We start from the raw sequence: 27,072 nt of genomic DNA, 5'->3' as shown, positions 1-27,072 counted from the left end.
TATCGTGGATAATTCACTAGTATTACGACAATAATTGTAATGAGAAATAAATCATACACTATTTATGAAATGTTAGCCATTTGGTAAATACATGCATCAGGAATAATCAAGTAATATCGGCACGTTACAGGGAGTGAGGAGTTAATCAAATTCTACATTGTTATCACGTGACCCCCGATTGCTGCGAACAGATTCAGGCTCTTTCCTCAAAAGGGGTGTTACTAAAACGCGGAACAGAACGGAAGCATTGTGTATGTAATATTATGAGGAATTCAGCATTTTGTTAAATCTAAAGAACAAGCTAGGCAGAAATTAGAGAGAGAACAGAAAGTCATCCACAGAATTCATCGTTCAATTACTTCATACTAATGCATATGCATTTTAAAATGGTTAATATCAATTTTTATGAAAAATAAGAAGCAAGTACCGGTGGGTACCACCACCTTTTCCCGGCTTTGTCATTTTCTTAACCCCCCCCCCCCCCGACTGTGACAGTATGTTGTTTCACGAATGAAATAAATATACTGAAAAAGACTTGAAGTATAATTTAATCCCATTTCAATCCCTCCCTCAAAAAAGAGTGATCCCGTGGGGATCCGGGTTAGAATAAGTCCTCAGTACCCCCTTGCTTGTCGTAAGAGGCGACTCATGGGGCGGTCCTTCGCATGAGACCGCAAAAACAGAGTTCCCGTGTCGCAGCAGGTGTGGCACAATAAAGAACTCTCCCTGCGCAATGGCCATAAGCGCCGAGCATAGGCCTAAATTTTACAGCCCTTCACCGGCAGTGGTGACGTCTACATATGAGTGAAATATTCTCAAGCGGGACGTAAAACAATATTCAATCAATCAATCAATCACAGAAGAGGGACATATTACTTTGCACCTGTCGGTCGGTCGGTAGTCCACATGTTATCTGCTCAATATCTTGAGAACCATTCACTTTATCGTAGTACTATTTCATTTGTGGGTTGGTTACGAGTAGAAGGGAACCTCTATTGATTTTTAGATCAAAGGTCAAGGGTTAATCTACTCTGAACATAGGAAGACACTGTCCTTTCAATATCTTTTAAAAGAACCCTTTGCTTCACAGACCTTAAACTTGGTACACTGGTACATCCTAATGAGTAAATGACTCCTATTGATTTTGAGGTCACATGGTCAAAGGTCAAACTGGACATATGAATATACTGACCACTCAATATCTAGGGAACGTTTTGCCTGACAGACATCAAACTTAGTACACTGGTACATCTTCAGGAGTAGATTACCCTTATTGATTTTTAAGTCACATAGTCAAAGGTCAAGGCTCAAACTGGACATAGGAATATACTGTCCGCTCAATATCTTGAGAACCTTTTGCTTGACAGATATTAAACTTAGTACATTGGTCATCTTCAGGAGAAGATTACCCCTATTTATTTTGAGGTCACGTAGTCAAAGGTCAAGGGTCGAAGTGGACATAGGAATATACTGTCTGCTCAATATCTTGAGAACCTTTTGTTTGACAGACATCAAACTTGATACACTGGTGTATCTTCAGAAGAAAATGACCCTTATTGATTTTGAGGTCACCTGGTCAAAGGTTAAACTGGGCATAGTATTATATTGTTTCCTATATTCTTTAGAATCATTTGCTTAATTGACACCAAACTTGGTACACTGGTACAGCTAAGGAGTAGATGATCCCTATTGGTTTTAAGGTCACATGGTCAATCCACTCTGGATATATGAAGATATTGTCTGCTAAATATTTTGAAATGGTTTGGCACTGCTATCATTTAAATGATGCATGTATATAACCCTTTTTAATTTTGCGCCATAGGGTGCATACATGTTTTACAAACATTTCTTGTATTACTTAATTTGAATGCTACCCTAAAAAATGATTGTAAGAGCATATCCAATGAATGAAAGGTTTTCACACACGTACACACACAAACGCGCACCCACCCATCCACACACACAAACACATTTTCTATATATTTCTCTCTCTGAAAAAAGATAAAATAACTTAAGTTTCTCAACAATTTTCCCTAAATATAGCCATTTTAAATCGAACTTGCTTTTAATCGAACTAGATATTTTTGAGATAATTGAACTCGAATTTTGTTTTAGTTTTACACCTTTGTATAATATACATTTGTGTATTACATCAAATTTTAGAGCGAATGGGTTCGGTGTGTATAAAAGGTTTGACTCATTTGTAATTGATTTATGTAGTGAAATTAAATTCGTACATGTACCGGTACATGTATCCTGTTGATTAGTGCATGACCCTTAACAGATTTATTTCGAAAACAGATATAGCTGAAAAGCTAACAAAGAAAATATATTTGAATGGAATTAAATGGTGATCTCATAATTAATCTAGATAATAACATACCACCAGTTAAATTAGAAATAAACTACCAGAAGTTCTCGCCTACATAGGATTGTAGTGTTGTAGTCACTCGATCTCTGTTAGTTAAAAAGTTGTAAATCATACACAAAATGTTTAACTTGTTGATTTGATAAAATTACGAATTATCGTTGTTTTATACATACCAGTCCCTTTAGTAAGTACACACGTATACTGTAGTATGTGCGTTTAAAATGTTTTGATACGAGAGGGCGGGGACATATAAACCTTGTGTGGGTTTTTTTTCCATTCGCCACCCAAAGGTGTCACTGTCCGCTAACACTTCTGTAAATGCCGAAATTACAAGATAGTAAATCTTAAATATTAAACTTTGCTTAATCAATTTATGCTGCAGAATTTTAAGATAAAAAATGTTTTATCATTTGTAAACAAATTCCTAAAATTTCTGATTTTAATTAAAATAATGCGTACATTGTATTTGTCCGATTTTTAGGTGTTATCTAAGCTATATAAATCATTTTAATTTTTGAATTTCGTTCCATTTCCGTTGCGCGTTTAAGCAATACCCTCTCAAAGAATTCAAGTTGTGTCAAATCTTTGAATGATGCTGTGTATGTTGGACACGGTAGTACATAACGTCATCAAAATGAAAACATTACGTCATGATGTCATATCATGATGTTTATGTAACGTGGAGAAAACACAATTTTGAATTGGTGATGTGTTTTATTGTTTTCTTCATTGTGTTTTGTTGATAAAGTTTCATTTCGAGTTTTTTATTTACTCTTCTGAGATGAGTTTTAAAAATTAACGTTAGTGGCACACTTATTTGAGTCGAATCAAAACTTAGGAGAGTAAAATTAATTTTACTCAAATCAAATTTAAGTGAAGTGTAAATCCGCTAAAAAAAACCCACGCAAAATAGAATAAAATCGTCCAAAAGGGTAGTAGCAAGATGAGAATTTTTGTTACTTAATATTTTGTTCATATGGGTCAGAATCATCATGAGAATGAAAAGCGAAGATAACGAACAAGTGATCCATCTCATAACTCCTGTAAGGAATACAAAATAATGAGTTGGGCAAACATGGACCCCAGGACATACCATGGGATCAGGTGCCTAGGATAAGTAAGCATCCGCTGTCGACCGGTCACACCTGCCGTGAGCCCTATGTCTTGATCAGGCAATCTGTATGAAACACGTCAGACAGTATTTGACCCAATGAAGGTTATATTGGCAAATTACATTTGTAGATCATTTTAACCATCACATGATTTGCGAAATGCTGACTTTAAACGAAACTGTTGAAACCCCTGCAACATCAACTTGTTTGTCACTAGCCTGTCTCGATTTACAAACTGATCATACGCAGAACATGCTCTTGTGTATTGAATCAGTTGAGAGATATAAACACCATAAGTCGGTGATAATGGAATATAGCTGCATAACTATGGGAAGTTGGTGGTGGAGAAGCTGAAATAATTCCGTTTGTCATAAGGTTGAGTTGCATTTTCTCCTTTTCTGTTACATTACGTGCCGTTAACTACTCCTGGACTTGCAGGTGAATGTCCTGTCACGGGCAAAAAGAATCTCGGTTGTGTCTTCGAGGGCGAAGGCATTTAAGTAGGGAGGAATGTAGCGGTCAGCTGGGTTCGATCGCCCGTGGCCAGATAGCTCAGTTGGTAGAGCACCCGATTATAGATTCAGGGGGCCCGTGTTCGGATCCCGGTCTGGTCCGTTGCATTTTCTCTCGTCCTGTTACAAATTAAAAAGATTATTGTTAATAGATAAAACATAGTTGATATATCTAAATGTCGAGCTGAAGGCCACAGGATCATAAGAATATAAAAGAGGTCATCTAACAAAGAGCACAATTTGTGCTCATGGGAGAATTCCAACAGACTGTTGGAAGACCTGATCACCAAAGATTACGAAGATATTGTCAATGAGGTTCTAAATATACCCAACCCCACATCCATTTTTAGGAACAACTCATTTGCATAATAGTAACATTTCATAACGAATAAATAAGGAATATATTCACAATTTAGCTGACTCTGAAATAACTTATTTCACTGCATTTATTTTGAAATTCTATTTTTGTTATAAGAATATGTTTTAACTACACAATCAATACTTTAAAAATAAATTCTGATGATTGGAGTATTCTTTAGGTCTCTCGATAAATCACACATTGATAACTTTTTTCTTAAATTTCTCCCCTCTTTGACAAGCTAATTACTCTCAAAATGGATGGAAGTGAAATATTCTTTTGACTAATCCTAGTTCCAACACATGAAAAAATATTGAGCTTAGCATCTAATATCTAAATGGCGAACATTGAATCAGAAACACAGTATATACAACTTACTCCGGATATATTGAAATTCAGGAGACCAATCTTTTAGTTATTAGAAATGATTCAGCATTAGGAAAAACCTCCTTTCTTGCAAAAATGGATGTCAAATCAGCATTTCGTTTATTACCAATACATCCCTCTGATCATGAGTTATTAGGTTTTAAATTTGATAACAAGTTTTATTACGATATGTGCTTACCTATGGGCTGTTCTGCAAGTTGTGCCCTTTGGGAAAAATTTGCACATTTTTTACAATCGATAACAATTACAAAAACAGGCCTAAAAACAATAAACCATTACTTAGATGATTTTATTTTCGCTGCTTGAGAATTCGAAGGCTGTAAATTATTAATGTCAAACTTTCAGAATACTTGTCGTAAATTTGAATTCCGCTGGCGGAGGAAAAAACCGTTGGTCCTAAAAGTTCATTGGTTTATCTTGGTATAGAAATAGACACAGGAAAAATGGTTATAAGTATACCAGAGGAAAAAACCATTGCACTTAAGGAATCTATTGGAACAATTTTGGCTAAATCCAAAATAACATTAAAAGATCTACAATCCTTAGTTGGTTCTTTGAATTTTTGCGCCAAAGCCATTGCCTCAGCCCGTGCCTTTAATCGCCGTTTCTGCGATGCCATGTGTGGTATTAGACATCCGTCTCATTTTATAAGGGTCAATGCTGGTATGAAGAGCGACCTACGGGTTTGGTTAAATTTCCTCGAGCAATTCAACGGTAGTTTCAATTTTTTGGAAGTTAGTTGGTTTTGAAATTTTGAACTTCATTTATATACAGATAGTGCGGGTAATGCTCAACTTGGCTGTGGCGTTTATTTACAAGGCCATTGGGCATATTTTCAGTGGCCTACACAATGGCAGGATTCAGATATAATATCTTATATTACTTTCTTAGAATTATAGTGTTGGCAGTTCTGTTATTCAAAAACCATTTCCAAAATAAGAAAATAATGTTTCATACCGACAACATTGCTTTAGTATCGATTCTGAATAAAAAGACATCAAAATCTAAAAGAGTTATGGAATTAGTGCGCCCTCTAGTGCTCCATTCAATGGTTAATAATATGTATTTTAAAGCTAAGTATATTTGTGGTTGCAATAATTCAATCGCTGATTCTATTTCTCGAAAACAGTGGGAAAGATTCCGGTCTCTTGCACCAGAAGCGGACCAAGATCCTATACCGATCCCAGAAGATTTCACGAAGATGATATTAGAGCTGAAATAGAGCATTTAACACTTGAATCTATTGCCCCAAACACAAAACTACTGTATTCCAATAGTTTAAAGTTATTTTCTAGTTTCAGGAAGGACTACGGTTTAGAGGAAATCTGGGGACCTCACTTCTCTCACTTGTGTATATTCATTGCTCACTTATTACTTTGCAATTTAGCATACAACACTATATCATCTTATTTAGCTGGTATAAGTTTTAAGTGCAAACTGATAGGCACCAACGACTATACACAATGTTTCATGATTAGAAAACTACTAGAGGGTATAAAACGTTCCCGTAAAACAATTGACCGTCGTTTGCCTATTACTGAAAATATTTTGAAAAACCCCATGTCAAGTTCAAGTTTAGTGTGTTCCTCTAATTTTGAAACATATTTATTTTGCTCGGCCTTTTCCTTAGCATACCATGCCTTTTTGAGAGTCGGTGAATTTACATGCAGTAACACACGCGACATTCGCCATGTTATTGGCATTAACCACATACAAATTCTATTTGACCAGTCACTGAATAAGAAATTATTAAAGATAACAGTTCCATATTCCAAAACTGACCAATCAGGAAAAGGATCGTTAATTCAGTTGAACGAGTAAGATATTACAGTTATTTGCCCTCTTTTTCATTTACAAAGATATTTGTCTGTCAGACCAAAAATTAATGGTCAGGTTTTTGTTCATGTAGACGGCAGTCCACTTACCCGTTATCAATTTACATCAGTCCTTAATAAAGCAATAAATAATTTAGGTCTTTCAAATTCACGTTACACTTCTCACTCTTTCCGAATTGGAGCTGCATCGGACAGTTTTTCAAAAGGGCATTCTGAATCCGAAATAATGAAAAAAGGTAGATGGATTTCAAATGCTTATAAAACTTATATTAGAACTTAGTAGAATATATTTTATCACATAGGTCAAGAAAAAAGTATATGGTTCATCCATTATCAAGCGGGCATTCCAACGAGCAAGCCTCTCAACTGAAAAATCACATCTGGGACTTAGACGTCTAAATTATCACATCCTTTGGCAGGGCAAGGGTGGTCTAACTTGGAAAAAATTGTTCCCTCGCATTCAGTTACTAAGGAGGTTTGAATCATTGCCTGAAATTTTAATAATTCACTGTGGGGGTAATGATATTGGTAATGTGCCTTTACTCGAACTTCGATTGAGGATGAAAGAAACATTTCAAAGGATTTGGTCTGAGCTTCCAAACACCCTCCTTGGTTGGTCTCATATTCTTCCAAGATTTTCATGGCGTTACAGTAAAAATGTTAAATCTCAAAATATTGCAGTCAGAAGAATTAACAGTTTTATGAGCAAATTGTTCGTTGTGAACAATGGTTTCTATATCAGCTATCCCGAGATATCTTGGGATTCTAGTGGATTGTTTGTTAACGATGGAGTTCGTCTATCTGAACTTGGCAATGACTTACTATTATTCAATTTACAAAGTAAGCTGCAACAAGTTTGCTCTTTCAATGGTGAACGTAGGACACGGTCGATGTAAGCGTCGCTCATCCTCCAATTTTATTGGCGGTGGTTGTTCTCACATTTGCTTGAACAATCATGTGGCGATATTTCGCGACGCTTTTGGCTTTTATAGATTTGATAGCATTATCATACTGAGTATATGTTCCCAGTACCAGTATAATGTTGTCTATCTTTCTCAATCATAAAGCCAATAATGATAATGCATAATGTTTAATGATATAATGCCACGATGTATAATGATATAATGCATATTGTATGCATAATGTATAATGTTGGAATGCATCATGTGTGCATTATGAATAATGTATAATGATGGAATGAATGATATCTTTGAGGGGTCTACATTGGACAGTGGTTGAAGTCGTTCCAAACAATGTTTTGACTATTGAGCCCTCAAATGATAATATGGCATAATGATAATGTAATATTTAATGTAATGTATATAATTTAGGGCTAGCCATTTATCATCCGGCAGCCCTACGGCCGTGGCCTCGTTCGCCAACAACAAAATAAATTTTATTTAACTTTACATTTGCCTTCATTGTCTATAATAATGAAATTCAGGGGACCAATCTTTTTCTTTCAATATAACCGAAGTTCAAAATAAGCGAAATCGGAAATGTCGACCATATCGGAGGCTTCACTTTGGCATCTCGATCCCGATTACGAAAGCAGAAATATGAATTTATTACATTATATAATTTACAACATATAGATAATTGATTGAATTTAGTCCACTGAAGATTTTTATTTAAAAAATATTATGTGGGTTTTGTTAAATTTTGTTTCTAATTGAGCTGACTAAGAATGAATATTTCAATTTCCGATGTCTACAAAATTGTCGTCATTTACTTTCGTCTGTACATAATCTTTTTTTTTAATATTATCAAATTTACACATACAATTTCGAGGTTGATTGTACGTCACATTTTCATCCGGAATTTCGTTTTTGCTCTCGTCGCCGATAGTTCCTTTGTAGTATGTACATGTATATGATATCGGAAGTAAGTTCTTCCCTTGAAACGATCGCCGTGAAAACATTTGACACACTTGTATGTCTGGGCTAGTACCACCAGAATTTCATAACCAGTTGGGTTTTTTAAAACTAAAGTTCTCTAGCATAAGCAAGTGGCATCATGATGTCTTTAAAGACATTGTCGTTGTCTGCGTCAGATGTTATAGACTAAATATTTGGAGATTTTAATATGAACCCAGTCTTGCAAAAACTATTTTTAATGCACTGTGATAGTTGTAAGGTGTTTCAAATTACTTAAGCAAAATTGTCATTTCAGATTTTGACTTCAAATTCTTGTATCTCTTGCAGTTATTAATTTGTATTTGGTGTCCAATGATAAAGTTTTCCTTTTTTGTGGGGAGATCAAATTTTACAAACGATCCTGTCATCAAGCTGTTAAGGAGTGATTATATCCCACTGTTATTTTATTCCTATAAAAACACAAAATTAAAAGTAACCCATGGGAAGCCAATCAACTGACACCTACCTGTGTAATAATGAAGCCACCAACCTGGACGACTACAATCGCAGGTGACTTCAATATAGCCGTTATAAAAACAATACATTATCTACTCAGCGGACTGATAATTGATTTCAAAATAAGCGATATTTCAATATAAGCGATTTCAATTTAACCGATATTTTAATCCAAAGAAAATAAGAGACTGAGACTGCGGATTTTGTTTTACTTCAAAATAAGCGATATTTCAAAATAAGCGACTTCAATATAAGTGGAATAACCTGTAGGTACAATTAAGTACGTTTTGATAATTGAGGGTGACTGTATATATGTATATATCCTTTGGTTATCATTTTGCCGAAAAAAATATTTTAGAAACTTATTCATTTTCAACATTAAAACATACTTAATTTTTAGGTCACCTGAGTAAACTCAGATGACCTATTGCAATTGGTTGTCGTCCGTCGTCGTCCGTCGTGCGTTAACAATTGAATATTTTTAAATTCTTCTCGATAACTACCAGTCCAATTCTGTTTATATTTGGCATGAAACATCTTTGAGACAAGGGGGGTATGAATTGTAAATTTCAGGACTCCAGCACCCCTGGGCTCTAGAGGCGAGGTAGCTGCAGAACTGTAGGTCTCTGAAAAAATATTTTGACATAACAGAGAGCTACAGAGCCACCCCTTGTAAAAACCTTCGATTTACGACGCACAAAAAGCTGCGCACGGTTGAGGCCTTATATCGTTGTATTCGTGAGTTGCTGTCTCATAAATTTAATATCAAAAAATTCTTAACATATTTTCCTACTATACTTGTGTCTAAACAAACCTTCAAATATTCATTAAAGCCCCATACGACCTGAAAACTCCCAGCTTCAAATGATTTCGTTTGTTGACGTAGCCATGTTAGGTAGCCGGTCAATTCGTACCCTGTTGCTGTTGGTATCTATTCATAAAATTCGTTATATGTTATGTATTCGCTCTTCATTTATTATCAATACGAATAATTTATAGAAATTAAAAAAATAAAGTTTTTCTAAAGGTAAAATAAGCTCTTGATTCATGAAAATGCTACTAAAGTCCTTAACACTCGTGTGGCAGGGATGGAGACCGGACCAGACTAATGAAAGCCGCATTGCCGTGAGTTTAGCTATTTGAATAATTATTATTTAAAGGCACTGGGGTGATGTATTATTTAAAATATTTAGCTAAAATATTTGTGGGGATATTAGTTCACATCTAGACGTTATTGTGCAAGTATGGAAATTAACCAGGATTCGAATTGACCGGCTACCTAACATGGCTACGTCAACAAACGAAATCATTTGAAGCTGGGAGTTTTCAGGTCGTATGGGGCTTTAATGAATATTTGACGGTATGTTTAGACACAAGTATAGTAGGAAAATATGTTAAGAATTTTTTGATATTAAATTTATGAGACAGCAACTCAAGAATACAACGATATAAGGCATCAACCGTGCGCAGCTTTTTGTGCGCCGTAAATCCAAGGTTTTTATAAGGGGTGGCTCTGTAGTTCTCTGTTATGTCAAAATATTTTTTCAGAGACCTACAGTTCTGCAGCTAGGGGCGAGGCAAAAACTGCCCAAAATTGACCAATTTTCAAACAGTTTCTCTACAGCCACACATGTGTAATAAAAACTAAATGCCTAGTGATGTAGAGCAGGAACGCCTCCACCAAAATTGTACATTTCATGATCCCCGGGGTAGGGGTTTTGACCTCAGGGTGAGGCCAAACTTACTATATAGTGTTTATGTGTAAAACACTTAAATACCATCTTCTTTAATGTTATTGATACTAAATTGAAACTAAATGGATATTCAGAAAGAGCAGGTAGTCCTTTACTAAAATTGTAAATTTCATGATTCCCGGGGTAGGGGTTCTGACCCCAGGGTGTGGCCAAACTTACTATATAGTGTTTATGTGTATAACACTTAAATAACATCTTCTTTAGTGTTATTCATACTAAATTGAAACTAAATGGATATTTAGAAAGAGCATGTAGTCCTTTACCAAAATTGTAAATTTGATGATACCCAGGGTAGGGGTTCTGACCCCAGGTTGGAGCCAAATTAGTATACAGTATCTATCTGTAAGTTTGCTGATACTGTATAAAATCTAAATGCATACTTAGGAATAGCAGAAAAGGATGTACAAAAAAATGGTAATTTTACACATCTTGTTTTATACTGCTGCTGAACATTAGAATTTAGCTTAGATATTCAGAACAGGAATTTGTTATTCTAGATTTCATAGCCCTTGGGAGTAGTGATACTTTTTCACTAGTACTCAGGTGACCAATACGGCCTGTAGGCCTCTTGTTGGATTTTGTAAAACGCCGTTTTGAAAAAAAAAATGTGTAAAATCTTAAGTAAAAGTCTGACAAATTATGAGACGAAGAACATCAAGTGCGCTTGCCTGGAATTGGAATTGTGGGAGAAAAAGTAAGACACAATCAAAGTACCAAAATTGTTTAAAAACTGACTGTCTGTAGTGTTAATGAGATGGAACAACAGGAAAAGAAGTTCATACATTATTCTTTATTTTCACACAATAAAATATTACACATTTTGTAGGGAAACATGTGAAATTATCACTCAGTAAAAACCATTGTTGATCGATGCGCATTGTTTTCGCGGGATGACAATTTCACGTGTTACCCTACAAAACGTACTATTTTTTGTTAAACCGAATGTTTTAAGCATGTTAACCGTATGAACAATCATTCATTCAGTTAACATTTCTTATACTGTTACCCGTCGTCATGCATTGTCAACAATTGAGATGTTCTGTTGCGTGGAGGGCGTGGTTTATACACGCAGTAGGTTACTATTTAACAAATGTTTCTAAGCCAATCAAATTCGTCTAATGTATATGAAAGTACAAAAAAAAAATTGATAAAACATTTTGTGTAAGGAAAAAGCAGATATCAATGGAAAACGATGTCCTAAATCATTATAATAATTTTGGTCCCATCCGGAAACCAAAACACTACCTGTGAGTTCTTAAAATTTATGATATTGGTATAGGGTTATCTGTTCCTTTCCAATTTTAATTTAGTCCGCATTTAGTATCAATAACTTTAGAGAAGATTTTATTAAAAAGCACTATATACCAAGTCTGGATTCTCCCTGGAATCAGAACCTCTATTCCGCAGATCGTGGAATTTGCAATTTTGGTAAAGGCCTTCCTGCTCCACCTGACTATGCAATTAATTTTTCTTACAGATGTGAGATTGTATAGAAGATTTTTTTTAAAAAAAATTGGAAATTTTAAAAGAATTGTAATGATAGTTGTCAGAAGTTAGAAGTTTTTAATTGTTAGCGCATGGCGGACACTAACCAAATGCAATATAGAAATTAATGGAAATGTTTCAGCCTATCATTCACAACACCTACATATTTAATAAGTAGCTTACTACTGCGTTCTAGTTTAATAGTACATGAAACATTTTCATAATACAACTAAAATGAAACTAACCTATAGTTTGACAACAAAGAAAAGAACAAAACATAAAACTGAACAGTAAAGAAAAATACACATCTTATTTATAAAGACATTATGTTTTGTAGGCGAATCTTCGGTCAACAATATTTCAGGGGGTTGACAATTTAACATGTTACCCTACAAAACATGTAATATTTTTGTTAAGCTGAATGTTTTAAGAGTGCGAACCATATGCGCAGTCTGCGCAGCTAACAATTACCCGTCGCCATGCGTTGTCAACCGTAACTATGTACTGTTACCTGGAGGGCGTGGTTTATGCATGCAGTGGGATAACAGTACTATTTAACAAACGTTTCTCAACCAATCGTTTAATTTGCATGAAAGTATAACAAATACTATGTAGCAAGTTTCGCATATATTCAAGTCAAAACACACCAAGATGATAATGAAGGGCTATGAAACACTTTACACTCCTTTTCAGAAGTAATTTAGATGTATATAAGTATGCATCTTTATGACTTGTACTTCAGTGTTCAGTGCATAATTACCGGTAGCGATCAAACCATGAAAGTGGAGTTCATGTTTTGTAATCAATAATTAGGTTTATTACAATTCAAAATTATGTTGGAGAGAATGTGAATCCAACCAAGCCAGAAAAATACACGTACATGTACACTTAAAAGCAAAAGTTAGGAAGTTATCTTAAAGAAAAGATGTTTTTTATACATGTGCAATACTGATAGCTTTAAAAATGAATGCTGCTTATCAACAAGAGTGGAAAGAAGTCATTTGTTCACATGAAAGTTGTACAGTTCATGTTCCAAGTGCAAGGGGATACACCAACAACATCCAAAAGCAGATACTGTAAAATTCAACAAAAAACGTTTCTACTTAAGCTCATATGGCACACAAAAACACAGCTATTATTTACATACATTATACTTCAATCTTCTATGAATTTCATAAAAACATGAATGATACATTTGTGATACATATATAACTTCAACTGACATAATAAAAGAGATTAACATATATGTACATGGATCACTGTAGTGTGTTTGAAATATAAATATAATACAAAAGAAATTACACAGAAGTACATGGTACTCATCAACATGAGTGTATCACAATTTTTCACATTTTAAAACAAAGCCGTAATATTTTCTCATGTAATGATTTCAGTTACATTAAACAAGGATATCTTGTACAAGTTTTAATTTGTCACATTTTCTATATTTCTTAGACGTATCACAAATTCTCATCAAGTTCAAATATTTTCCTCAAAATATGTTTCCAGTTTCTACTTTGCATTTTACATTTATTGCAATACGTAGGTTTTGATATTTCAAGAAATTCTTTGAAATTTTTTATAACTCAAAATAATGAGCTTAAGATTCAGATTTCTTGGAAAATATCAAATTAGTCTAGTATGCCATCATCTCAACAGGTTCCCACGTTTCTTCAAAACACATATTTGTATCCCGTGGAGATCCGGGTTAGAATAGTTCCTCAGTACCCCTTGCTTGTCGTAAGAGGCGACTAAATGGGGCGGTCTTTTGGATGAAACTGCAAAAACCGAGACCTCGTGTCACAGCAGGTGTGGCACGATAAAGAACCCTCCCAGCTCAAAGGCCGTAACCGCCGAGCATAGGCTTAAATTTTGCAGGCCTTCATCGGCACTGAGTGAAATATTCTCAAGAGGAACGTTAAACAATTCAAAATCAATCAATCAATCACATAATTTGTTTTATAAAGATGCTAAATACTTGATAAACACATCAAACATTTTTAGTCAAGCAATGTAAAACTATGTCAGGTTTTCCTTCATTTTTCAATATCTTGGATTTCTTTAACTACAACATATATATATGTAATAATTTCTCGGGCATGTCTCCTGTTGATTAATTTATTATGACAAAATCTGAGAGATTACAGAGGTAACATAACAATATTATGAATATAACATAGGCCTATCGCAATTTTTAAGACAAAACATCTCGATTTTTAAGATAAGATAAAGCTAGGTATATAAAAAAAATGAAATAAAAAAATTATAAGTTATAACAAAACCCCAGTTTTCTCAATTTCCTATCTTATCAAGTTCTCTTGAGATGCCTGGCAGTATTATGGTATTATATCTAATAGTGAAAATTTTACCTCTAGCCTATGTAATTATTGCAGGTACCTGCTAAACACTAGTAATAATGTCAATACTAGGATTATTCTATCATATTACTAACATAAAAATAGAAATATTCTGTCATTCTAACATACATGTAATACAAGTAAAACAAAGGTGTGCAGTTAATCGCCTTCTCTAGTCATTTTCCCATTATATTTTTCACGCACAGGCAATGTTATGAAATTATTCAACCATGAAATCAATTTACCTGGATTATCACGTTCTTGTTTACAAATACACTCGAGCCTTTTATCTTCTCTTTTGTCAAATAAACCCACACCGTCTTTTGGTTTCTGTTCTTATACAAGAGTACCAATATTATGTCATGGTTCCAATCTCACAAATTATAAGCTTTTATCTTTTACATTAAAAAAACCCATCTAGATTATCACATTACAGACTTGTTTTGCATAAATATTAGTCCAGGGTGTCACCAGGGATTTTTCAAGAGGAGTCACAGACTCATGGTTTATTAGCATCTCGAGTGCCATGAAAATTTAATGAGTCCCATGAAAATTTAACGAGTCCTTTGTATTAGATCTCTTAGGATTATCTTCCTCACGCATAGCTCTTATCCTTAGACGAATTTGACTCCACTTTTTTGGCACACTGTTTTCCCCTATAATAGCTCTAAAACTTCATTGTTATTTTGGATTTCAAACATTTCGGTTGAGCATCACTGAAGAGACACTATTTGTCGAAATGCGCATCTGGTGCATCAAAATTGGTATCGTATAAGTTTTACATCTTCGAGGAAAGTAGAATGAGAAGTCATTTTTTTTCTGCATCCCTATTCAGAATGAACACAAGCAGATCTTTTAACATCATTCTCGAACAATTGCAAACAAGGACTACGTGTTAATAACTCTAATTACACACCCAATGCATAATTGTGATATAATATAATTAAATGTAATAATTCGCTATTGGCCTCAGATTAACAACGGTTTTCTGTAATCGTCCCCTCGGTCAGCAATGGATATCATTTGATTTAATATATTCAGTTTGACACACCCTGTATGTTAGGTCTACGTGACTTAATCTGCATACTACATCACAGATAGTACTCCCTGTCAAAAACCTCAATCATTAGCCAGATTTAACCCGAACAACAAAGTCGATTTTTTATAGCTCCCTGGGAAGTCAGCAGAGGCCTACCGGGCGCGTTATTTCCATAAAAATGTCACCTTTAAATCATTTTCAGCGGTCACACAGAGTTCCCCGGTAGGAGGATCGGAAAGAAATGGAGAGTTCTGAAAACGATGATGTCTTAATTTCGTAACAGGTTCAAATTCTTACACCCAGGACGGGTCGACAAGACCCCGAGGCAGCCACCGTCCTCTGATGATGTCACCCGGTCTCCCTTTAGCAGACGCTGTACTTGATAACCTGGGTGAGTCTAGCATTTTCTATTTATACCAGATGGCTATTGGCCAATACAGATTACCTTGGCATCTGACTTATATAGGCTCTCATGTCCCTCAGAAACTCTGGATAAAGATAGGGAAGGGACGATTTGTTAATTTGTTTATGCTAGCAGTCAAATCTGCTACAGAATTAGGGATTCACAAGGGGGGTTGCAACTAATAATTAGTAGGCTATGCAGTGGCGATTTTAGAGGCGGATGCCCCCTCCCTCATTTTTTCGCCACAAATGTACAATACATTACTGGCATGATATTTATAGCTAAAAACCCCAAAATGGTGGAGTATTTGGCTAATAATTGTCCTTGACACGCCCTCGTTCTTTTCTGAATTCCTGGATCGGTCACTGCTATGTTTAGTCAAGAACCAGCAAAAGTCCTTTCTAAGCATTGAAAAATGGACATAGACATTTACGATTTATATGAGCATCATGCTTCTTCAAAGCCAAAAGGCCCAAAATGCTCATATTAATGTAACTCATTTAAATGTCATTATTGTGTTTTCGTATATGTATGATCTCATCAAATTCCTCCAACTGGCAAGCTATTATAAGATTCTAATTATCATCTTTGTTGTCTGACTCTTGTTTCTTCAACTTTGCACAATAACCCCCATCTGCCCAACAATTCTAACAGCGGTTCGATATTTTTCTGTGTATTACCCATTGTTTAAAAACTGCAAATATTGAGTATGTTTTGGGAAGACCAAGTCTTACACGCTTAATATGTTTCCACATCCCACTAAAGAACGTTGAATATCCTCTGCACCACATTATTCATCACAATGAATGAAAGGTGAAAATAACGAAGAGTGATCAATTTCATAACTCCTACAAGCAATACAAAATATAGTTGGGCAAACACGGACCCCTGGATATACCAGAGGTGGGATAAAATTTGTAATAAATGAAACCAGCTCCCTGGAAACCTAACCACGACATACTAATTACTGTGTTTTACTGAGACAGCTACTGCTTGTTAATGTTTTAAAGGTATGCTACTTTTGTCAAAATATCAAATGCAGGTGAGTACTATGATGAAAAGATGGAATTGCATGTTATTCATGAATTGATTTTGTATTTGGGGTCATCTGCCCTTGGATAATAAAGGGTAATAAAGGGAGAAAAAAGGCTAATAAAAGTATATTTTGGGGGAAGTGAACATTTAATGATTTTCGCAATGTCTGTAGCCGAACTGGGGAGTCGGTGATGGTATGTGATGACTGTTTCTGGTCCAAAAGCTGGGGGGGGGGGGGTTCTCCCCCACCTGCTTCTAAAGTGGGGACTAAAATTCTAAAGTTAAAACAAACGCGGCTATGTTAAGGCTTCCCGGAGTTTGAAATGCGTTCAAAACATACATTGGATTGATTGCGAGGTTGGTTTTTGGTTTTCACTTGTAATTTAAATACTAAAGTACAGCCAATTTATATAGAAGGTTCTCTCGGCTATATATTAGCATATCTGTTATGATATCACATGACTTCGTTGATCACGTGACGGTCATTTATAATTGTTTGAAGTGTTTCACATAAATCGCTTCAGCGCAGCTCATTTAACAATTATTTTAAACTTTTTGTTTGATAAATGAACTCACTGTATCCTTGTGTACCCGAAATGTGCTTGGAAAAAATGGTAGTATTACTTGCGTACACAATACACGTATTCCATGAAGAGTTCAACTTACAGACACACTTACCTACACATTTGATGGTAATCTGTATACAAACAAAGCCATCAAACATTTAACCAAGCAAGATTCAGGTAGAGAACAAACTCCTCTTACGATTTCCGTAATAGATCTCAAATGAATCCTCATAAATTACCTGCGCTAGACTCTTTTATAAACACATCATAAAATTCTACCTCTTATCACTGGTATAAAACAGAGTACATTTCAAAAGTATATTTTTCGAAAGCAGTGTAAACACGCTGAATTTCAATCAAGGGTAAATAAACAAACTATTTTAAAATATTCGGACATGTAAGATATTCAAATAAAATTCAGACACGTGAATTTTGCTATAGTGTTCTGACATCTTATAGGCAGTTTGAAATAAGGTCTAAAGTTTTTGACACTCTCCCCGTCATAACAGCTCAAGTTTGCAGTGACTTGACGTCATTTTCCATTATGACGTCATATATTGGTAGTTCAGGGAAGTAAAGGCATAAAGTACACTGTGATATTCTATAAGGGATTCCTTAACCTACTCGCGAAGTTAATCTGCTGCAGTGGGACCCCCATCGAGGGCGGATGGATCCATATTCCCATCCCCTCACTGAAGTGAGGGGATGCTACAGGCTGGTGCATGTTATTGGCTTATGCACATGTATATTCCTCACATGATAATTCCAAACCAGGTAGCACTACAGGAGACGGGGTGAGAGGGGCGGGTCTCCTTGTCTCCTTAGAACGTTGACGTCCGTCCGATCCGGGTTAGAATAGATCCTCAGTATCCCCTTGCTAAATGCTTGTCATAATAGGCAACTAAATGGGGCGGTCCTTCGGATGAGACCGCAAAAACCGAGGTCCCGTGTCGCAGCAGGTGTGGCACGATAAAGATCCCTCCCTGCTGAATGGCCATACGCGCCGAGCTTAGGACTAAATTTTGCGTCCCTTCACCGGCAGTGGTGACGTCTCCATATGAGTGAAATATTCTCGATATTCAATCAATCAATTCAATCGAGTCTAGACACTGAATGTTTTACTCGTCCCCCTTGTGATTCCTACAAGTTAAGTTAAAAGTCGCACTGGGCGACTCTCCAGTTACCCCACAAAAATCATCATGTGGCCAATATCTGTCCATTTATTATCTCCCAAATGTATTATATTCATGTGCATATTATATAGATTGGTACGTGTCACTGTGTATACCTGCGTGTCATATTATGCATTTGCGATTACTTATGGACATCTATATTACAGGCCATCATGCGTTTTAATCTTGGATATCTAACTATCAAAGCGGATTCAATACTTGATGCACTCGCGGGTCATCACAACAACCGGTCTTCACATGAGAAGAAATTAAGGTGGGTTGTCGGCCATCTTTAAATCATAATGAACGACGGTACTTTCGATTCTGATAAAAATATGGATATCGCACAATATGCAACGTCACAACCGAGAGGTCGTCATTGTGGAGCACGAGGACTCGGCTCCGAAGCGGATCAAACGCAGTGTCAGTGATTATAAAATCGATTTTCTCGTATACAAAATATTTCTGCAAAACTCATTTTACCTTGAGCGTCGTATATACCTTTATATTGATCAGTCGGCACCGAATTTCAGAAACGCGTACTTGCCCCCAAACACTTCGTGCGCGTAACAGATGATTTAAACCCATCTTTATCGGTTATTTCCTCTCTTATATAACCTACGTGATTTGATGGGTTTAAATCTGATTCATCAACTTCTACGTTGTACAGCTACTTGTGAAATGCGAAAGAAGTGTTTGAGGTAAGTAAGAGTTTCTGAAATTCGGTGATTGATGAAGATATATCTACGACACTCTATGTAATATAATGTTTGCAGAAATAGGACACATTTTATGAGAAAATTGATTTCATACTTCAAAGCCTAGCTCTCCTTATCCACAATGATGACTCCTCAGTTGTGACATCTAAATGTACAAAGATAGAAAGGATTAATGAAGGAGAAGGGGCTTGGTTTTACAACCTGTGTTACCTGCCGCTTTTTTTTTTTACCGTAGTTTTTATATGAAAAAAAAAAATGCATACATATAAGATAAAAGCTGCATTTCAGAATGTAACAAGAATTAATAAGATGCATTTAAAATGTAAATCAAATATGTATTCATGGCATATAGAGTAGAAAATTACAGTGCAGGTCTCTGATGAATAACTACATTACGGATGTTTTAAAAACCACATATTATATAGAAAAGGTTTGAAATGTTACGATTGTTAGTATCAGACCTCATACTGGACCAAAATACTGTCACAATCTGAATTGTTAACTCTTACATTTTTGTTAGGTTTAATGCTAGAAATATTTGATATTCTTACATCATAGAACGTATCTGTCTGTTGCTTTTGTTCTACATCACTTTCATCACATGTTGCAAATCGCATTTGTCAGTCTGTTTATCTATCGATAGTCAATAATATTGTTTTAATGTCAGCAAAATATCTGCAATTCAATTTTATTATCATGATTACAGTGGTTTTTGACCACTAAGTTTACTCAAATGCATTCATGTTCAAAACAGGCAAGATGAATTCCATTGTCTACTCTATAAATTAGTGGAACTGCGTACAATGAAAAATAACAAAAAAGATTCTTACAGTTCGCTGAAAGCTCACCACAAAGATACAAGACAATGACATTCACATTGTATTGTTTTATATTACATGTAATGTATATTGAAAACCATGTACTACACGTGGAATTTAACAACTAAAGCAATCTACTTCTCTGAGTGAGTTAGGGTGCATAATTTTGATTGCATTAATGATGTGACATAATAGTAGTCGTATTCAATTTACACGTTATAATAGAATCTGAATAGGCTATGCTTTTTATGAATGAATTTTATGACTGATTGTTTATAATATTAACTGTAATTTCTGACTGGTATTTTATCATGAAAGAACCTTGAGCTGTATAAAATGTGTTGTATAACATAGGATTGTACATGTAATGTGTGTGTGGCATCATTCATGAATGTGATGTATGACGATACATGTATTTAGTGAACAAGTATTTATCATTAATTATCAATGTTGATTTACTACGGGCACCATATAAAACATATCTATAAGTATTATATATAGAACATAAGATTGTTAATTTGTGAATGCTAACTAAAAAAGATTTATATATATATATTCTGCGATTATTTTCTATTATCAAAGTCCAACAACAATGGAAATAATGATCAGAATCATACACTTACATTTACACTTACACTTGTCTTGAAATATTGTGATGCGGGGGTCCGCCCCCCTCCACCGGTAATTGGGGCTGACAAATGCATTATTATCTCCTTTTTTCTCTCTATTTAGGCCTTTCTGAGTGTTCCATTAACCTCAGGCATGACCAAGCTGAATGAGAAATCAAGGTCAACATTCAGGAAAAAATTGGTAAAGTTTTACTGCAGATTTAAAAAATTGATATTTGATGGTCATAGTCATAGTCGTTTCCTGCATTATATATCGTAAACTATTTATTAATATTAGCACCAGGATTTACTTGAGTTTGTGAGGTTTTTTTATTTGAGAGGCTCTGTAGCAATCTCTTCCTAGAGTAATCGTTCCTTACACTCGCATATACCTCTATCAACGTCTCGAGGGTTTTTCAAGCTTCTTCTAAAACGGTACAAATGCTCAAATAAAATATAGTTTTGACTTTGGTTGCAAAATATGTGTAAATAAATCAGATGTAAAGTCTTTTTGTGACACAAGAATGATTGAATTGTGTTGATTAATTGATGGTCTATTAAACGTTCCGCTACGAGAATTGTTCAATCATATGGAGGTGTCACTATTGCCAGTGAAGGGCTGCAAAATTTAAATCTATGCCCGGCGCTTATGGTCTTTGAGAAGGGAGGGATCTTTATTTTACCACACCTGCTGTGACACGGGACCTCGGTTTTTGCGGTCACATCCGAATGACCGCCCCATTAAGTCACCTCTTACAACAAGCAAGGGGTACTCAGGACCTATTCTAACCCAGATCCCCACGGGATTGAATTGTGTTGAAACACGGATATACAAATGCAGTTCGATTGCACTATATATTAGATATGCATCGTAATGGGAAATAAAAAGTTGCTTCACTTACATTTTCCTGATATTTCATCAAGTAGCTCTTAGTTTTATATTTATCAACAGTGAAATAGTAGACGTTGACAGATATATTTCTGAGTGTAAGGAAAGAGAACTCTGGGTAGAAATTGGCTCAGTAGATGTCCCACCAGATTCAGAAATAGATCTTGTTGATAATACAACATGTTAGAGAACATGAATTTTTGTAATACATGTTATTCATATTTGTGAAAGGCGAAGATAACGAACACAGTGATCAAACTCATAATAACTCCTATAAGCAATACAAAATAGAGAATTGGGCAAACACGGACCCCTAGATATACCAGAGATGGGATCAGGTGTATGGGAGGAATAAGCATCCCCTGTCGACCGGTCACACCCGCCGTGAGCCCTATATCTTGATCAGGTAAACGGAGTTATCCGTAGTCAAAATCAGTGTGCCAAGAACGGCCTAACAATCGGTATGAATCACGTCAGACAACATTTGACCCAATGATAGGTTGTATTGACTAACTAGATCATAGAATTTGCAAAATGCTGATTTTAAACGAGACTGTTGGAACCCCTGTAACATCAATTTGTTTGTTAATAGCCTGTGTGTATTTAAAAATGACCATAAGCAGAACAAGCTCTTGCGTATCGAATCAGGTGAGAGATATAAACACCATATGCAGGTGATAATGGAATATTGCTACATCAATATGGGAAGTTGACGATGGAGAAGGTGAAATCATCCCGTTTGTTATAAAGTTGCGTTGTTAGTTTGCCCTTAATCTATTTTTGTTTTCAAAGATTTTATTTATTGCAGAAACAAGGGATAACTGATTCTGAAAAATTGATTTTACTGCTGTGAAATATGAAGTTCTGAAAATGATTTTGTTGAATTACTCCATCCAAAACTAATAATTCTGTATATCATTTCAGGATAGTCTACAATCATTGAGATTTTGAAGAACAAGGACAAGTGGATAGTTGTTACTACTAAATCTACGGATTTAACCGCAATGTAAATGCCAAACATCAGCAACTTCACGACACCCTGTATCTATGGTTTTCCGACATGACTGTTCACCATGCTGCCATCAACAATGAGTTATTACTCACTAATGCACAGCCATAGGTTTCAGGTATTCCAGAGGGTATCTCATTCGCTTCAACACCAAACACAGGATCAAAAGAAAGGTTTACGAGGCAGGAAGAGATGCTAACATAGCAGATATCATCATAGTGGAGACAGGACGCAATGAACTTCAGCGTGTGCTAAAAGTCTACGCAGTTGAGTTGAGACTATCCGAGAAAAATCACAGTGCTGTTATAAATGTACCTCTGTGTACTTCGCACCACATGACGTCACAATGAAAAAGTACGTCACAGCGTACATGTTCTCATAGATGTATCGCGGGGAAAGTGTCATAATATTTTGTCGTTATTTACTACTGTTATCAAGTGATACGCTGTATACGTGAAAACATTTCTTGTCAAATGATTATATATATTATTTCTTTATGATATCAAATCATGCTCCATTTTTAATATATAGTATGCACGAATGTGATATTCATATTATATTGTGACCTTGGAATCGCACCTAATCTGAATGACTGATGCAATTAAAAAATCCCTCATGTACATAAGTGATATCATACTACAGAAACAGTGGCAAAGTTCAGGTTCATCTGCTATATAAAAAAAAAAGAATCTGAATTTTTCTGAAATATAATCTAGATATATTTATGCATTTGAAAAATGCGGGGATCAATTTCTGTCTTGTATATTAACAGTATGATATACATAGGAATGTGGACAACCCCGGTAATTCGCTGATGACTGTTAATAGCTTATAGCATGTTTAGTTTGAGTATACATTTGTTCCCAACACTTTTCATGTTAAGGATTTTTTATTTATTTCTGATTATATTACTAAAAATTCTGATGGTTACCTGCATGAGCCTGAACTTTTCTTCACAAGTAGGGTCTCTTACTATTTTTCAAAAATAAAGTGTTACGTGATATTCAACTGACGTCACGGGAAATTACCATGAGGGGAATTTACAGAAGCTCAGTCACAGTCAACATATGGGAAGTATTGTTTCGGTGTTTAAACGTAACAAGTGTAATGATACCTGTGAATTTGAGGTGTCATTTCACCCCATGATTATTATACATTTTACTATGGAAGCCCTTAACCTAGTTGCGTACAGACTATCAGCCAGGCGACATTCAACCTTGACGAAATCAGACTTTTAAACTCGGTTCAAACTACTCATTAGCAACGTCAAGCGTGAGTGGAACAATGATGTCCCCAGAAAGAATTACCGTAGTCCTTATGACAAATGCCACATGAACAATAAAGATCAAGCCATTTATAATTGCTAAAGCGCACCGACCACAGTGTTTTTCTAAGAAGTAAAACCACAGAGACATGTGTCCGCTACCGACACAATGCCAAGCCATGGATGACAGTGGAGCTTTTCACAGTCTAGTTGAAGGACTTTGATTGACAGATGCGGTTTATTGCAAAAACGGTTGTTCTATGTGTTAACAATAATGCAAGCCATACCCAAAGCAATCATTAATTACACAATGTGAGGTTGCACTTCCTCCCACCAAACAGTATCACGCATGTTCAAATCACGGATACAGGAATAATCAGAGCATTTAAGATTCACAACAGGACACAACTGGTCGCCCACTACATCAATTGTGCTCAAAGGAATAAAAGTCAGGTAACTTTCGTGAAGTCCTTCATATGGTGAAGACAACATGGAAAAGAGTTTCATCATCTACAATTCCCAACTGCTACAAACATGTGAACATTCTTTCCCTGCTGACGAGCTTAGTGAGAACGACAACGTGCAACTCTCCAATCTGCAACACCGAATTACTGAGGATGATGAAATTCCATTTTTCCAGCTTCAACGACAAATGGTCGTTATAACTATTTAGTTTGCCAATACAACATATCATTGGGTCAAATGCTGTCCGACGTGTTTCATACCGATTGTTAGGCCGTTCTTGGCACACTGATTTTGACTATGGATAACTGCGTTTACCTGATCAAGATGTAGGGCTCACGGCGGGTGTGACTGGTCGACAGGGAATGCTTACTCCTCCTAGATCTCACCTCTGGTATATACAGGGGTCTGTGTTTGCCCAACTCTATATTTCGTATTGCTTATAGGAGTTACTAGATTATCACTGTTCATTATATTCACCTTTCATGAAAGCGCTACCTGAACCAACCACCATAAGAGCTGACGATTATCTGAACATCGATGCAAATGAAGAAACTGAACACCAGCTCACCGATGACGATATTATGCTGTTAAGGTCAAGGGTAGAAATGTCTGACTATGATGACGATCACGATGAAGAAGTGAGTGACATCACCACGAAAGAAGCAACAGACAGCATCACCACACTCATTAGTAATTTCGAGCGGAAACAGCAGCAACAGAAAATGATATGACAAACAGGAAATCAACGTTGGACAATTGATACTGTTTCGACCGACTGCCAAACCCGGAAATTACACCAAATTAAGTTGACCGAAGTAAAGGTGTGACGAAATGTAAATGGTAAATGATTGTGTTAGCACGTAATATCTAATTTATTTTTTAGTTACATATAGTGGTTCATTATTTGTTTTAGTGCATACGGTACACAGTTTTATACATTTGTTTTAGTGCTACTATACATGTACAATATAAGCATATGCAAATAATCTGTTCTTGTACATTTCAATTCTAGTGCTTTGAAATGCATGTAAATGTCAACATTATGATTTATTTGATAAAGCAAATGGTTAATGTGTTTGATTCACTACGCATAAATAAAGTAAGCATATTGGTTACTTATGTAAAGATAGAAAATATGATTATATATACTTCATTAATCCTTACGCTTCGTTCATCCGGACGATTTTCATGTGAACCAAAGTGTCCCGATTATCGAGGCGCCATTGCACTGTCATGTTGATATGTTGCCAATTTTTAAGAGTTATCTACCCTTTGTATTGTTTAATGTTGGCTAATGTTAATTTGGGAAGACCATTGTCAGTTGCAACTATGAAATTCTATGATTGGAGTATAAATTTAATTTTAATCCAATAACCTAATCTTAATGTACGTTTAACCTTCATGATGATATTTTGAAGAAAAGGGCACTATTCAAACCTAATATTTCATTTGATTTTTAAAAGCTAAGCTCAGTAATATGGTTTGATAATTTTAAGTAGTCTATTCTAATAGTTGCGTAAAAATAATTATTTGCTAGCTCGCCCTTCGAAGATATGACTCTTTCAATACATAAGTTTTCGTCCTTTTTGCAAAATTGACATATTACAAGTCTGATTATGACTTATGCCAATTTTGGAAGGCTATTGTCAATTGTAACTCTGTAATTCTACGATACTGGGGATAATACAATACAACTTATCATTGGATCAAATGCTGTCTGACGTGTTTCATACCGATTGTTAGGCCGTTCTTGGCACACGGATTTTAACTACGGATAATTCCGTTTACCTGATCAAGATATAGGGCTCACGGCGGGTGTGACCGGTAGAAAGAGGATGCTTACTCCTCCTAGGCACCCTGATTCCACCTCTGGTATATCCAGGGGTCCGTGTTTGCCCAACTCTCTATTTTGTATTGCTTCTAGGAGTTATGAATATGATCACTTTTCGTTATCTTCACCTTTCATAAGAGTTCCTTATTAGCTACCTTGAATCGATGTGTCAATGACCATAGTCACTAGCCACGCCTATTGTCTACGTTTACACTACGTCAATGCCTTGGCTGTATGATTAAAAGAAATCCTCAACTCCATGAATATTCATCTTCATTAGTCAACCAATCGGTGAGGTTCCATGATTTTTGTGTGGTGGAAAGCAAATCATACGGAGGTCATTGCGTACTCGTAGGGGAATAATCCGGGGATTGCCGATTGAGAACAAACTAGACACTTTTTAGGTGTTGTAACTAATGAACGCTTCTTTGTTGACTTCAACGGTGTAATAAATTTACCATATAATATGCATAACCACGCCGCTCTTTTTACATCAAATTTAGTCTTTCAGATTTTAACACATCTACTTTACTCGAATTTCCTCATCAAGTTTGAGAATACGATTAAGTTTAATAACACATGATTTACAAGCGTAACCATTGCTGTTAATGCAAACTTCATTAAATAAATACTTATAAATTGTAGGTACTACCGGACTCAGTAACTGGCTAGCGACGATGCAAATGACGAGTAATGGATTTCAATAGAAAT

The 27,072-nt window shown here is 35.6% G+C and overlaps 1 protein-coding gene and 1 long non-coding RNA gene across 4 annotated transcripts; both read left to right on the top strand.

Annotated features, from left to right (window-relative positions):
• Positions 1-5,183: 5,183 nt before the first annotated feature.
• Positions 5,184-7,471, top strand: LOC130054967 (uncharacterized). Its single transcript, XM_056166103.1, has 2 exons — positions 5,184-5,423; positions 6,878-7,471. The coding sequence occupies exons 1-2, from the start codon at positions 5,184-5,186 to the stop codon at positions 7,469-7,471; spliced, it is 834 nt and encodes a 277-aa protein (XP_056022078.1).
• An 8,136-nt stretch (positions 7,472-15,607) lies between these two features.
• Positions 15,608-26,979, top strand: LOC125652121 (uncharacterized). Of its 3 annotated transcripts, XR_008802890.1 has the most exons (4): positions 15,608-15,973; positions 18,926-19,032; positions 21,028-21,105; positions 22,717-26,979. It is a non-coding gene; the product is annotated as an uncharacterized LOC125652121 (long non-coding RNA). The 3 variants fall into 3 exon arrangements; XR_008802891.1 differs by lacking the exon at positions 18,926-19,032; XR_008802892.1 differs by lacking the exons at positions 15,608-15,973; positions 18,926-19,032 and adding an exon at positions 19,232-19,459.
• The last annotated feature ends 93 nt before the right edge of the window (positions 26,980-27,072 follow it).

This window comes from Ostrea edulis, chromosome 5 (assembly GCF_947568905.1).
Source record: "Ostrea edulis chromosome 5, xbOstEdul1.1, whole genome shotgun sequence".
In the NCBI taxonomy this organism is placed as follows: domain Eukaryota; kingdom Metazoa; phylum Mollusca; class Bivalvia; order Ostreida; family Ostreidae; genus Ostrea; species Ostrea edulis.
This window is presented reverse-complemented; position numbering and strand designations above follow the sequence as displayed.